The 15,728-nt window shown below is 37.3% G+C and overlaps 2 protein-coding genes and 1 non-coding gene across 3 annotated transcripts; 2 read left to right on the top strand and 1 right to left on the bottom strand.

Annotated features, from left to right (window-relative positions):
• Positions 1–1,711: 1,711 nt before the first annotated feature.
• LOC125584642 lies at positions 1,712–1,818 on the bottom strand. The gene has a single exon (XR_007321552.1). It is a non-coding gene; the product is annotated as a small nucleolar RNA R71 (small nucleolar RNA).
• A 9,579-nt stretch (positions 1,819–11,397) lies between these two features.
• Positions 11,398–12,251, top strand: LOC125583004 (uncharacterized mitochondrial protein AtMg00310-like). The gene is made up of 2 exons (XM_048749530.1): positions 11,398–11,980; positions 12,193–12,251. The coding sequence occupies exons 1-2, from the start codon at positions 11,398–11,400 to the stop codon at positions 12,249–12,251; spliced, it is 642 nt and encodes a 213-aa protein (XP_048605487.1).
• Positions 12,252–13,117: 866 nt separating this feature from the next.
• On the top strand, positions 13,118–13,925 carry LOC125584538 (methionine aminotransferase BCAT4-like). The gene is made up of 2 exons (XM_048753197.1): positions 13,118–13,297; positions 13,713–13,925. Exons 1-2 carry the CDS (start codon positions 13,190–13,192, stop codon positions 13,908–13,910), a joined length of 306 nt encoding a protein of 101 aa, XP_048609154.1. The 5' UTR covers positions 13,118–13,189; the 3' UTR covers positions 13,911–13,925.
• Positions 13,926–15,728: the final 1,803 nt, after the last annotated feature.

Raw genomic sequence — 15,728 nt, 5'->3', positions numbered from 1 at the left:
CTTTTCTATCGCGTGACGACAACACAATGGAGCCGGAGCGACCTCTCAGAGCGACCCACTGAGGTCGCTCCCGAAGCCCGGAGCGACTTGTCGGAGCGACGTGCCGAGGTCGCTCCGCGTCTATTTGTTTGGCCGAATTCATGTTTTCTCAAGGGCCTTTTGGTCATTTCATTATGCACATTTTTTACTTTTCAAAACCTATGTTTTAATTACCTTTGGCAGCCACGAGGGAGTTATCTTTTTTCTGGGGAACAACTAGTAAAACTTCTTTTGATTCAGATTTCATTGCTTTCTTCTTGTGTTCTTGTTGATTTTTTATCTATTTCTCTACATGATTAATCTGAAATCCAATATGGGTTTAAGAGGAATCATGGAGATTAGTGAGTAATCACCTTTAGAATTCATGGGTTAGGGAGATCAAGGGTGATTAGGTTAGTTCTAGGATGTTTTAGTGTAGATCATTCTTGTTCCTTGCTAGTAGAGTATTCATAATGCATCTTCTGAGTCGGCCACTCAAAAGTTGATCAATAGGCATTTCCCACCCAAAAGGTGTTTGATGAAATGCCTGAAACAACTCTCCTAGGTTTTTAGTATACTTTGCCAAAGACATTTATTGTTAAAGGTGCTAAGATAGCTAATAGACTTGTTAGTAATGATTGCTTTCACATTATTCAACCAAAGACATTTGATGTTTGAGATATGTTAGCAAATGAGCATTCATCTAGACATAGAGCTTGTTTAGAACTGTGTCTAGGCTTAAGGTCGATAGTTTGATTGATCATTTGCCATCCTTAGTTCGATACTTGATCACCCAAGGTCTAATCCCTATGCCCATGAGTTCTCTTTTCCCTTAGTCAACAAAGTTTCATTCTGTAATTGCTTTCTAGTATTAGTAGTAATTTAAAACCCATCTAAATCATTGGTTGCACTTAGATTAAGTGAGTACTTGCATTCTCGGTGCTTTGATATCCCTCAGAACTGGTTCGACAATCATTTATACTACAACATTTTTCTTAGGAGCCTTGAAAACTCCTAACATCAAATTGGCGCCGTTGCCAAATTCTGAGTAGATTGAAACATTGAGATTTAGTCACTTGCTGGAGACTAGGTCATTTTAAATTTTGTTTTGTTACTGATTCTTCTTCTTCACCTACCTTTAACTTTTAGGTGTATGAGCTTGAGGAGCAGGGGTCCATCAAACCTAGTTCCAATAGTAGCAGACGTCAGAGCTTTAGAGAGAGTGTTTGCTAGAGCTAGAAGAGAAGAAGAGCAACAAGCCCACTTGCAGGAATTGGACGTTGATATGGCAGATCCACAACAAGGGGCAGAACACTAACCGCGGGTAGCTCGACCCATTGGTACTTATGACCGCCCAAACATTCATGGTCACAGATTGGGAATCCGAGCACCAGCTGTACCAGCCAACAACTTTGATATCAAATCAGGACTCCTCAACGTGATCGAGAACAACAAGTATCATGGCTTGGCTCTAGAGGACTCATTTGATCACTTGGACAGGTTTGACAGCTACTGTGGGTTGTCAAAGATCAATGGTGTGTCCGAAGATGCCTTAAAGCTCAAGCTATTCCCTTTCTCTTTGGGGGATAAGGCACGTCAGTGGGAGAAGTCTCTATCCAGCGACTCTATAACCACATGGGATGACTGCAAGAGAGCATTTTTGGAGAATTTCTTCTCTACTTCAACAACTGCTAAGCTGAGAAATGAGATTTCCAGCTTTCAACAGAAGAACTTGGAAGGATTCAGTGAAGCCTGGGAGAGATTCAAGGGCTACTAAGCTCAATGCCCACACCATGGTTTCTCTAAGGAGAGCTTGATGAGCACATTCTACCGTGGTGATCTTCCTAAGTACAGAACCAGACTGGATACAGCTAGCAATGGGTTCTTCTTGGGGAGAACTGAGGAAGATGCAGAGGAGCTGGTTGACAACATGGTAAAGAGTGATGCAGTCTACAGTGGAGACCACGACAGAGGCAGTCGAACAGATGATAAGCAGACGAGGAAGGAGTTGAAAGCTCTACAGGATAAGATAGACACCCAAGAGCAGCTGCACTTTTTTGGTAACCCAAGCCAAGAGACACCACCTGTTGTCCATGAGGTTGAGCGTTTGGAAGGTCAGAAAGAGCTGTGTTTTATCAACAACAATGGTAGCTGGTACAAAAAAGAGCCCAACTTTCAGTACAACAACTACCAACAGAAATCCTATCCCAACAACCAACAGAGTGGTTATCCGCCTAGAAACAACCAGCAAGGCAGCTATCAGCCTCAGCAAAACCCCTCGTTTGGTTCCTCTGCTCCTCAAGAGAGCAGCACTGATACCTTACTGAAACAAATCTTGGAGTCTCAGACTAGAAGTGAGAAGCATGTTGGTTATGAATTGAAGAACCTTCATTCCAAGATTGATGGGAGCTACAATAAGCTCAACAACAAATTCTCACATCTTGCTTCTACAGTCAAGAATTTAGAAAATCAGTTTGCTTCCATGAACACTCACCAGAATCGCCAGCAAGGATCTCTACCTGGAAAATCTGACCAAAACCTCAAGGAGGCAAAAGCTATCACCCTTAGGAGTGGTAAGCAGTTACCTCCTACAATCCTCACCAGGGATGCTGATAAACTAGGTGAGGAGGTGGCCATCAACTTAGATGATGATGTGGTAATTGTTGATGAGAAGACCAATGATGAGATTTTGGAGAAGATTATGGAAGCTAAAGGTAAAGGAAAGGTTGGAGAAGAGAAGAAAACAATACAAGATGGTGAAGCTGCTGTTCCAGCAAGTGAGAATTCTTATGTTACTCCCCCCTATGAACCCAAACTTCCATTTCCTGGTAGATTTAACAAGCAACTGCTAGAGAAGTACAAGGCTCTGTTTGAGAAGCAAATGAGTGAAGCTCAAGTTGCAATGCCCATCATCGATGCTTTCATGTTGATTCCTCAATACAGCAAGTTCCTGAAAGATGTTGTAGCTGCAAAGAAGAAGGAGATGGAAGGCATGATGATTCTTACCCATGAGTGCAGTGCCATCATCCAGAGGCTTGATGTTCGAGAGAAGTTAGAGGATCCATGATGCTTCACATTACCTTGTGCTCTTGGACCTATGGTATTTGATAGATGTCTCTGTGATTTGGGAGCTAGTGTCAGCTTGACGCCTTTATCTGTTGCTAAGAAGCTTGGTTTCACTCAGTACAAGAAGTGTAGACTGTCTCTGGTATTGGCTGACCGTTCAGTGAAGTACCCTGTGGGTATCTTGGAGGACCTCCCCGTTATGGTTGGAAAATATGAAATCCCTACAGACTTTGTGGTGCTTGAGATGGGTGAGGAAGCTGCAGATCTTTTAATCCTTGGAAGGCCTTTCTTAGCTACGGCAGGAGCAATTGTTAATGTGAAATAGGGCAAGATTGATCTCCACTTGGGTAAAGGGCATGTTCTTCACTTTGACATCAAGGAGGTAATGAAGAAACCAACAGTTCAAGGGCAAGTTTTCTACATTGAAGAGATGGGCGAGGTTCAGAGCCAACAATGGTATCGAGACTACAGCTCAGCACATAAGAGCTACTACACCACGTTCCCACTGGACGACGACGATGCTGGGGCCTCTGCCCCTACTCACTTTCCTTGAAGGTACTTCACTATTTCCCCTTGTATATACCATCTCATTTTTGCATATTAGCTTTTTCTTGTGGGTATCTCCCTCTACTTGACAACATAGAGACTGTGTAACTTAAGTTTGGAGGAGGTACCAAGTATTTGATCATATTTGCTTTGATGAATTTGCATTGAGTCTTGCACACATACCTTTTTGCATAAAAAAAAAAGAGAGAGAACGTATAGATTGCATGACTTTCATTTCTAGGAGAGTCTAGAGCATATATGTTGCATTCAATTGCATTGGGAGCAATGATTTTAAATGTCTTGTAAAGAACACTACTTTGCACCTGAGTAGCTTATGCACCTCTCGAAAAGACTTGTATGCTTCTAGCCTTGAAAACTCTTCCTGAATCTCATTAGTTGCTGAAACTCAATCTTTGAAGCCAACTACAACCTTGTTTGAACTGAACGAACTTAATGCTTCTTGCTTATGGTCCCTTGTGTACTGAGTCATGGATATACACACTTGAGTTGTCACATCCTTTACGCCAATCTTTTTGACAAACTCGAGTGGTACACCATTCCCAAAACCCTTCCCTCATTTTGAGATTTCATTATTTGATGAGTGAGGCATTTTTCGGAAAGCCTTACATGTGCATAATGTTGAGAGTATCGGGAACGATAATGCTTGATCTTCATTCTTGCTAGATTAGGCACTCTATTGTCTAGCTATAGGTGGGGGTGAGTGTTGTGACTATGATTTGGAAGTATGAAAAGTTCGAAGGAAAAGAATAGAATTTTTGTGTTTAAATGGATAATCTTATTGGAATTAGTAATGCTGAATTTAGATGTTGATTTGAGTGCTTTGTGTGTTTCTTTTGGCTATGAACTCCCACCTTCAAACCTCTCTCCGTATGAGTTCTAGAAAATTCACTTGTGGACAAGTAAAAGAACAAGCTTGAGGAAGTTGATATCTTGCATATTTCCATTGTTTTATCCATTCACCCATGTGCATTTTGATCATATAGACTAGGATTTAGCCATGTTTAGGTTGCATTTTGCATACATGAGTCTTTATCAGGTATTGGAGTACCACATGGAGTTCTTGGAGACATTTGGGTGTATTTGGAGCTCAAAAGAGGTGATCTAGGTGATCATTGGACGAGCAGAGCATGGGAGCGACATCACGGAGCGACGCCATGAGGTCGCTCCAAACTACCTCTCAGAGCGACCTCGCTGGAGCGACCCCGAGAAGTCACTCGCCATTTCATCCCGGTGGAAGCCGAAAACTGACCCGGAACGACCTATCAGAGCGACCACTCCAGGTCACTCCCGAAGCCCAGAGCGACTTGGCCAGAGTGACACCCCGAGGTCGCTCGCTTTTCTATCGCGTGACGACAACACAATGGAGCCGGAACGACCTCTCAGAGCGACCCACTGAGGTCGCTCCCGAAGCCCGGAGCGACGTGCCGAGGTCGCTCCGCATCTATTTGTTTGGCCGAATTCATGTTTTCTCAAGGGCCTTTTGGTCATTTCATTATGCACATTTTTTACTTTTCAAAACCTATGTTTTAATTACCTTTGGTAGCCACCATGGAGTTATCTTTTTTCTGAGGAACAACTAGTAAAACTTCTTTTGATTCAGATTTCATTGCTTTCATCTTGTGTTCTTGTTGATTTGTTATCTATTTCTCTACATGATTAATCTGAAATCCAATATGGGTTTAAGAGGAATCATGGATATTAGTGAGTAATCACCTTTTTAATTCATGGGTTAGGGAGATCAAGGGTGATTAGGTTAGTTCTAGGATGTTTTAGTGTAGATAATTCTTGTTCCTTGCTAGTAGAGTATTCATAATGCATCTTCTGAGTCGGCCACTCAAAAGTTGATCAATAGACATTTCCCACCCAAAAGGTGTTTGATGAAATGCCTGAGACAACTCTCCTAGGCTTTTAGTATACTTTGTCAAAGACATTTGTTGTTAAAGGTGCTAAGATAGCTAATAGACTTGTTAGTAATGATTGCTTTCACATTATTCAACCAAAGACATTTGATGTTTGAGATATGTTAGCAAATGAGCATTCATCTAGACATAGAGCTTGTTTAGAACCGTGTCTAGGCTTAAGGTCGATAGTTTGATTGATCATTTGCCATCCTTAGTTCGATACTTGATCACCCAAGGTCTAATCCATATGCCCATGAGTTCTCTTTTCTCTTAGTCAACAAAGTTTCATTCTGTAATTGCTTTCTAGTATTAGTAGTAGTTTAAAACCCATCTAAATCATTGGTTGCACTTAGATTAAGTGAGTACTTGCATTTTCGGTGCTTTGATATCCCTCAGAACTGGTTCGACAATCATTTATACTACAACATTTGTCTTAGGAGCCTTGAAAACTCCTAACATCAGATACTCCAGATTTTAGAAGGATTAGAGAGTCATCCTTCGGGAAGCTTTTTGATCTCCAGACCCGACAATGCTCGTATTATTTAGCTAATACAATGTCTTTTGACCCAGCAGTTTCTTTGTAAACTAGACTACACGCTGTGTTTGGAGCCGATCCCCTTAGGTTAGGCCTTGAAGAGTTCGAGACTATAATTGGCCTTAATTGTGGAGATCTCCTGACCACAAATCTTCTGACCACAAATCTCTTGACCAAGACTACCCTGACCACGACTCGACTGACCACCACTCACCTGTTCACAACTCTCCTAACCAAGTCTACGCTGACCGCTCACCACGACTCGCCTAACCACAACTCTTCTAGCCACAAGTCACCTGACCACAACTCACCTGACCACAACTCACCTGTCACGACAACATCTCATCCCTAGGTTTTTTTGTGTGGGAGGCACCTTTTGTTGTACTACTAATGTGCCCTTTTGTCTACGTCTTCTCATGTATTCAAATGCCACCAATTTAGACTGAGTTGTTCTTTTGGTAGTTAACTAATCTATTGCTTTCTGTTTGTTTACTTTGCTCTACTTTTTGATATCCATCAGAGCTTATCTTTACCCTCTTAATTCGTAAATTCAATCTACACCGAAAACTTAATATCACTCACAATAACTAAACCAAAAATCAGCAAGAAAAACCTTAGGGTCTTTTGTGGATGAGCCTTTATGTTAGTCTAACCACGAGATCATATCCACATGAATCCAGCAATAACAAAAAATATTATCCATCCACCGCTACACTTCCACGAACACACATTTTATTTTTGACCTCGAAAAGAGCATCCCCACCTATTAATAAATAAATAAATTTTTCTTCATCTTCTTCGTTAAGAAGAATAGCAGCCTTCTTAACTGCACAATCTACCAAATACTATCAACAGTCGTTAGATCTTATGCCTATAAACAGATCCAACGTCCCAAAACAATTAACTTTTTTTATATACCTACCTTTTAATTTAAATATTTATCATTAATTGCAACTGAACACAAACTTGATTACAACTCAATTACCTTACGGTTATCTTCTTAAAGGAAACAAACTTTTCATTACAAAAAAGCAGGGTCAATAATGTCTAGAAAAAAACAACCGGTAAAAAAAAGTGTGTCAAGTTGACAAAGTGTCTCTCATCCAAAACTAAAGAAAGAATGTGTCCTTCTATGTAACTCTTTTTTTATCAAATAGTTATTTGGAAATTTAAATATTCTCAAATAACTATGTTATTACGACATAATTAGCACACTTTTTGGATTTGTATCTTCTTCTTCATCGGTTTACTATAATAAAACTCAAAATAAGATTTAGAAGTGAATGTAAAGTAGCTAAGCTTTCTTCAAGCTCATTGATATGAAAAAGGTTTTCACGAATCTGGAATTCACAATTTTAGTCACTGATTTGGGCTTGGTTTTTGCAAAAATATAATCAAAGTTATACAAAATAAGAAAACACTCGACAATAAGTCTTGCAGTTAATGATAGCTGTGAGATTTGAGCCACGATCAAAACACCAAAATCAAACCCTAAACAAACCTAAATCGTTTCTCAAATCATAAAGCATTTACCACAAAGTGTTCAAAAGAACCCACGAAAACTCCAAAGAAACATCAAAGGGGGTCGGTTTTGAGTGGAAGCATCTCATAAGATAGTGCAATAACCTGAACACAAGCTCTGAACAAAACCTCCTCATTCAGACACTTTCACCACCGAAAGCACAAAGACCATCCCAGAAAGATCTCAGACAAATGACTGGGTCAACATGAAAACAAAATTAAAATGACCAATATTTAAAAGTTGAAGATTTAAATTACTCATATACCACTTCAAGTTTTTTGGGGCTTTTTTTTGAAAGTTTGAGGTTATTTTGGTGGTTTTCCTAAATACAAGTCAAACATCAGAAAAGTTTTACGTTCGAAATGATTAGATCATAGTTGAGAATACCTCATCATATATATATGGACTGATTGTGCTATACATTGATACACATGTTTTGTGCTTATATCATTCACTACTTGGTCTTGTATAGTCGTTTCGCATTTGTGTAAACTTAGATAGGGTTTACGTTTTACACCGCTACATGTGTGTATATAAACACATTCATGTACAAAGATATAATCAATAAGAAAAGCATATATTTGGACGGATGAGAATGAAAGATGAGAAGTTGAATGTACACAACTTGTCACGTGCTCTGCACACATATATTTGATAAGGTTCTATAGATAATTCATCCGACTCTGATACCATGCATGAAAGTGGTGTGAGAAAGGTTGAAGACCAAAGGATTTATCTACTGAGATTTTTCATCTTTACTCGGTCATCGAAGCAACGACTTTCTGTATGATGCTCTTAAGCTCAGGTGCGCTAACAACCCACTTGTTGTCACCCTCAAAGCACGACTTACCTTGTTCAGCTGCTTTGCAAAGCTGTGGATCCAAAGGAAAGGAACACTCCCAAGAAATGGTACTCCCATCTCCCTACACATTCTCTCTGCACCGCCTCCCCTTCGCTGAAGGACAAGACATTGACAAGCTCTAGTGCGTTCTCTCTTAAGCAAGATATTACATCTTGTGTCACGTCAACAGAGGAGCTAGTTTCTGTATGCAACAGCTTCATGAACTTGACGTCCGCTAACGGTTGACACAAAACGCTCATGTTCTCTACTTAACATGTATCAAAAAATGTAAAAGTCTTTTGGAAGAAAGGAATCTTCAATTCAATCTAACAGATTGAAACAACTCAACGGCGGAAAGAATCGACGGCTACGCCACGGCGAGAGACTCGATTACGAGATAAGACTCGTTATAGCTCCTCCTCTCTGTTGATCGCGAGATGAGACTACACCTAGGTTATTCTCGTATTTATTCGCTGCAACTTAACGATATATATATATATATATATATATATATATATATATATATATATATTATATATATTTTTTATTATGTGTTTGTTTTTTATTTTTTAACCGGCTCAGTTTCATTTAAATATCCAAGAGTCGAGCCTTGTTTCAAAAAAGAAGAAAAAAAAGAGTCAAGCCTCGGCGGCTCTCGACGCAAGTCCATTCATGGGTACAATATAATTTTACCTAATGTTTTATATATGTCTGTTGGCAATTAATATGTTTTCTTTCACAGAGTATATCAACAGGTTGGAGGAAATGGGTTAATTGAAAGGAATGTCATTGGACATGGGGTTTCAACTATGACCATGGGAGAGTCAACAGGTCTCAACGATGAGCTTTACAGAAAGAGGATTTACAGAAAATTTGAAAGGTAATTTTTTTTTAAAAAAAGTTCTTACGATTTTATTATTATTTTAATGAAAACTAAACTCTTTTTTAAAACAGATTTGTCAGCTTGGCTGTGGTCCACTACAGGACGATCAATGGAGAAGAAGTCTAAAAATAATATAGGACATGGTTTTTTCTTTTACTAAACTCTTTCGCCAAATAACTTCGATTATAACTAGTTATGGAGCTAGATCATTCTATTTCTTGTGACATGGTTCATAATGGATAAGAACTTTAATTTTAATAGTCAATAAAAACTATTAAAATTTGAGTTGTCAACAATATTTGATTAGCATTCCATGAATTCTGATGACAGTTTTTCATTCATTTAAAAAAAAAATTAAACTTCACTGATTTTTTTTTGTAATCTTGTGGCAAATATTCTTTCAGAACTGTTACTTCAAAAACAAATCATGCGAAATATATCAAATAAGCACTACCATAAAAAAATATAGTCTATATAAATTAGTGCCAAATGTTAAAGTAAAAAGGACGAAACACTAGAAACATTTTTCAGAAGAAAAATGAAATAAAGAAAAGAGAAGGTTATACCAAAAAAAATTCTTAGACCAAAAAGAAAAAAAAAGAGAAGAGAAGGTGCATAAGATTTCAGAGAAAATGTTGGTGAAGGAAAAAAGGAGCGTTGACAGCTAGGTAAAATAAAACTAATAGACATTATTTATTTCTTTTTTTATTTGGGTATTGAAACTACCAACGAATGAAAACACTTTAGGGAATGAACTCGGGTAAGTGTTATAAAGCCCTTTCCAAGTACAAGTTAAGTACGGCTACGGCTCTGACTACACACACGCTTCAATAAAAGCCAATAGATTTTTTTTTTTTTTTTCACTCATAAAAGCCAATAGATAGATAGAGAGATTAACTCTACGCTTTTTGATTTTCAGTGGTGTCTTATACAAGGGAATTAAGGTTAGCTTCATTGACCTGGTCTTAACATTTCTGGTCTAACATTTATTACCTGCTAAAACAGAGATTTTACTTTCTTTTTTTTTGCCAAATATGTGAAATCCATTGAAATGGGAAGGGTTTGTAAGTTATTACAATCGGTTGTTTCATACTATGGTTTACCTTGGCAAAAAGAATAAAACAAGGTAAAGCATAAGAGAGGAAGAACAAAGATTTTACTCCCTAGAAAGCCAGTGTTGCATTAGTCCACAGTTCTGCTTTTGATTTCTCTTGGACAGAATTGCGTCTCTAATGAAACGGTCAAGAAGCTTGAAGATGGTTGCTGGGGCGAGGGAGATGTTATCATGGTAGCGCTTGTTTCGTTCAGACCAAATAGAGTAGATTGTTGCTGAAGCCACTAGACGTTTAAGTAGCTTAGGAACAACCGTATCACGCAGGCTCAGCCATTCAGAGAAAGCTAACCACGTGTGGAACCCGGCAAAAGCGTATCCCATTCTTTTCAGACAGATGTTCCAAAGATCGGCACTCCATTCGCAGCGAAAGAAGAGATGATTCGCAGCGAAAGAAGAGATTTTACTTTTTACCTAGTAGAAACTGATTTTGTTAAATTGCTTGATTTTGCGAAAAAATACAATCAAGAGTACACAAAATATGAAGACAGTGAACCGTTTTGAGTGTTAAACATTTATAAAACACGGTCATTCAGATAAGATCAGCTACATTCATTGCCATCTTATAAAAAAGAAAATAAAACCCTAAACCTAAATCACTTCTCAATTCATAAAACATTTACCACAAGTGTTCAAACACGGTCATTTAGATAAGATCAGCTACATTCATTGGCATCTCGTCAATCTGAGTACTGTAGTACTGCTCAATGTCCCGGAGGATCTTAATGTCGTCGCTTTTAACAAAGTTGATCGCAACACCCTACAATGATGACCGAAAAGTTGTTAAATATATATATCAGAGCATAAAAGAATTGAATTTTAGGATCAGACCTACTCTCTAGACGAAGTGTAAACTGTTTGCATTTCTCAAGGATACGTTGATGCACAGAGTAAATGGATGGATAGGCAGATGACTCTCAAAAGGAGGGAATGAAGTTTTGATAAAATCTATTATGCTAGCTCTTCCGACTTATGGCATATCTACTTTCCTGCTCCCTTTGGAGATATGTGAAAACCTAGCTAGTGCCATCGCACAATTCTGGTGGAGTTCAGATCCACCAAAAAGAGGAATACACTGGGCGAAATGGGAAAAAGTATGTCTACCAAGAAAGGAGGGTGAGATTGGGTTTCGTATGATCCATGAGGTCAATCTGGCATTGTTGGCAAAACAACTATGGAGGCTAGTTCAATTTCCGAACTCATTGGTTGCCCGGGTCTTAAGGGGAAGATACTACAGATTAAGTTCGCCACTAAGAGTAAATTCTGCTAGTAGACCATCCTATGTGTGGACTAGTATTTCTGCTGCAAGGAAGTTGCTTCTACTGGGAATCAGACAGAAGATACACTCAGGTTATGAAGTTAAGGTGGGGGAGGATCCATGGATCCCAACGACCCCAGCGAGGCCAGCTATCCCTGTTGCGCCAGTTATGCATCCCAATATGAGAGTCATCGATCTCATTAATCATGCAGCGAAGGATTGGGATGTTGGACTTTTGGAAAACTATGTCAATCTTGATGACATACCGCTCATAAGAAGTTTGACCATAAGCTCAACTCATCGTCATGATACCTATTGCTGGAGCTACACAAGGAATGACCAATATACGGTTAAATCTGGATATTGGGTGGCCCAGAATTTATTAAAGACAGAGAAAGAGAAGGAGGTCTTGGAGCCGAGTATCACCAAGTTTCAAGCCTTTGCTTGGAAGTTATTGGCGCATACTAAGATATGTCATCTTATATGGCAGTTGTTAACTGGTCATGTGGTAGTAACAAGGAACTTAGAAAGACGCAATATGAGATGTGATAATTACTGCCCAAGATGCGGAGATTTAGAAGAATCTGTAACCCATGATATTTTTGAATGCCCGCTAGCTCTACAAGTTTGGTCCTTATCAGCAACTCCAACAAGCCCAGATGTATTTCCAGTACCAGGTGTCTACACAAATATGGACTACCTATTCTGGAGGAAAAACAATATTATTGAGCCGGAACAAGACATGAACCCTTTTCTCTGGATAACCTGGTATATCTGGAAGGGTAGAAATGATAAACTGTTCAGGGGAATAGACAGAGATCATTTGGAGTTAGTTCGATATACAGAAAGTGAATGTCAGGCCTACTTTGATGCGAACGAAGTGGTACAACCAGTGGTACAAGATAACAATATGGAGAATCCCCAAGTCATAATCTTGGGAAATATATGCTTGTTAGATCGATCTTGGACCGCCTCTGTCAATTATAGTGGATGTGGGTGAGTTTGAATGGACAGCAGTGGGAAGACTCAGCTCATGGGGATAAGAAATCTCACTCGGCGTGAATCAACCTTACATTCGGAAGTAGAAGCACTGCGGTGGACGATGGAGAATATGCTTCAGCACTCAACATGTCAGAGATTTGGGACCGACTGTAAGGAGCTAATTGCAATGGTAAATGAACCTCATGCTTGGCCAAGCTTTGCGACGGAATTGGAGAGGATAAAGACGCTACATATATGCTTTCTGGATTTCAACATCACTCATTCCACGAGCGCGCAACCAAATTTCAGATTTTTTAGCTAAGACTGCTAGATCCTTCCATTGGGAGTTACTTTTTATTGGTTGTTTTATTCCGGTCTGGTTATCCAGACCACTTCAAGTTTGAGTTTAGAATAGTCGTTTGACGTAAAAAAAACAGTGTGCGGATGAGAAAGACGCAAATGTGAAGTGGGAAGAATTAGGATTCGGGTTTTATCGTACGGACAACATGTATGTTGCCAAGTGCAAGCATGGAGAGAGTTTCCAAGAGGGAAGTATTGTTCCTTACGCTGATTTTCAGATCAGCCCTTGCTCTGCAGTTCTTAATTATGGCCAGGTTTCTACTGATCACTAGAAATCAATTAACTAATCAGAACATATAACCACATCAAACATAGAATTAATATTGTTATAGCATTCCATGTATATTTTAACAATTAGTTGGACTTAACTTCTTTTTTTTAAGAGATCATATACATAGCCTATAAAAATCAAACGAATTCGTTTGAAAGTGTTGATACGATGATGATATTGCTATTAATCTGACTAGTAATTGTTTGATCAATCAGTTACTAAGTTAAAAACACATGGATTAATCTTATATGTATAGCGAAATGAATAGCTTCACTGCCCCATAAAAATGTACAAGCAAATTTTTTTAAATCTGTATGTAAAATGAAAAAGATGATGATGGATTGAGTGATGCGCAAGGAAAATAATCTGAAATATTTGTGGTTTGGGGGAATGAATAGGGTTTATATGAAGGGCTGAAGGCTTACAGGACAGAAGATGGCCGGATTATGCTATTCCGACCAGACCAAAACGCCCTTCGTCTTCAATCAGGAGCCCACAGAATTTGTATGCCATATCCCTCCGTCGATCAATTCGTCTCCGCTGTTAAACAAGTTGTTCTTGCCAATAAGAAATGGGTATGTATAAAGCTTGAGTAAAAAAAGGTTCTAAAAACAAATAAACTTTGTTCTATATATATATTCTAAATTTCGAAAATTTGGGTCATGTTATGCATAACTCTAGTAAAAAAACTTGTTTTAACATGCCTTAATGTGTTCAAAGACTGTTGGCACACCCACAAACCAGGCGTGTATCTTTTAACTATGCAAAATTCTAATGCATGTGCATTTTTGAAATATGTAATGACTTCTTTTAGTTTTGTATATAAATAGAACTAGGGTAAACCCGCCCGTAGGGCGGGTGAGTAAAAAACAAACAGTATAAAACTATTTTAAATGTTTAATTTACTTTTAACTAAAATAGTACTAATGTTCATGATTTTTTACAAAAAATTGAACTATTCATTTTAGAAAGTATATTCTTGTTTGTAGCATAAAAAAATATATACTTGTCTAATTATTATAAAACTGTAAAACTAAAATTAATTTTTCTTTTTTATATACATTTTTAAAAAACTAATGACTTCACGATGTAAGAGAAATAACTTATAATTTATAACTAAAAATATTTTCAGACACATAAATAGATAATATGAAACTATCATTACTATACATGTTTTTTTTTTTGAGAAAGGGTATAAAAATACATTTTTTTTTAGAATCTTATATGTATTATCATATATTAAAACAGAGTTAGCCATGTTATCAGAATAGTTGAATAGAATTTTTGAAATAAATATCATTGGCTAACTTATAAAATATAATTCATTTGTTTGTTAGATATTTGTATATTTTAATTTTTATACAAATTTAAATTATAATGATTTAGCATATATATAGGGGAATTTGCCAAATATGACTCAAAACTTGATTATAGTTGCAAAAGTATACGCAAACCTGAATCAAATGCAAAATTAACCCAAAAACCTTGTGAAATTACAGACAACCCCTTGTGGCCAAACAAAAAAAATAGAATTCATTTTTACGAATATAGCACCGCTAAGTCTTCTGAGATGATGTACGTCGTCTAGACGACGTCCATGGAAGTCGTCTGGTATATTTGATCTTAAAAATAATTTATAAATTTTGTAAAAAATATTTTGACAAGTGAAAAATTAAAATCATGTAATTATAAACATTTTTAAGTGATATAAATTATGATATAATAAAATGAATTGTTTTCAACATAGATGAGTGAAAGTAGTGAATCATGATATTCTTTGGTCTAGGGTTTGACAACATATGTTGTAGTATTGTATGTATTCTTAGGGTTAGATTTTGGAAAGCTTAAATGTTTTTTTTTGAAAAATTAAATTTTTATCTACATGTGATTATTTCTGTGTATAGTAAAACTCTTTAAGTTTAATTTGTTTTATGAAGTGTTTAATTAGTTAATTTAGTTTAGGGTCTAGACGACTTCCATGTAAGTCGTCTGGTGAATAATTTAAACTAGACGACTTACAGGAAAGTTGTCTGTTGAATAATTAATATTCCCGCTAAGATTTTTAATTTTCCCGCTACAAAATTTAAAAATTTTATTTTTCCGTTTAATATTCCCCTGGTAAGTCGTCTGAGTGTTTTGAGATATTGTAAGTCGTCTAGACGATTTCCATGTAAGTCATCTGGTGTTGTGTTGTTAATCTTAAGAATAATTTATAAATTAAAAAAAAATATCTTGACAAGTGAAAAATTAAAATCATGTAATTATAAACAGTTTAAAGTGATGTAAATTAAGATATAATAAAATTGAATAGTTTTCAACATAGATGACTGAAAGTAGTAAGTCATGATATTATTTGGTTTAGGCTTTGACAACATATGTTGTGTTATTGTATGTATTCTTAGGGTTAGATTTTG

This window comes from Brassica napus, chromosome C3 (assembly GCF_020379485.1).
Source record: "Brassica napus cultivar Da-Ae chromosome C3, Da-Ae, whole genome shotgun sequence".
Taxonomy (NCBI): Eukaryota; Viridiplantae; Streptophyta; class Magnoliopsida; order Brassicales; family Brassicaceae; genus Brassica; species Brassica napus.
The sequence above is the reverse complement of the archived record's forward strand: the minus strand, read 5'-3'. Positions and strand labels throughout refer to the sequence as shown.

Excerpts from the sequence above, each read along its gene's own strand:
- LOC125583004 (XM_048749530.1), top strand. The coding sequence starts at position 11,398 with ATGCTAGCTCTTCCGACTTATGGCATATCTACTTTCCTGCTCCCTTTG. Across the intron at positions 11,981-12,192 it reads TGACATACCGCTCATAAGAA|TTGTTAACTGGTCATGTGGT; the intron begins GTTTGACCATAA and ends CTTATATGGCAG.
- LOC125584538 (XM_048753197.1), top strand. The coding sequence starts at position 13,190 with ATGTATGTTGCCAAGTGCAAGCATGGAGAGAGTTTCCAAGAGGGAAGT. Across the intron at positions 13,298-13,712 it reads CAGTTCTTAATTATGGCCAG|GGTTTATATGAAGGGCTGAA; the intron begins GTTTCTACTGAT and ends GGGAATGAATAG.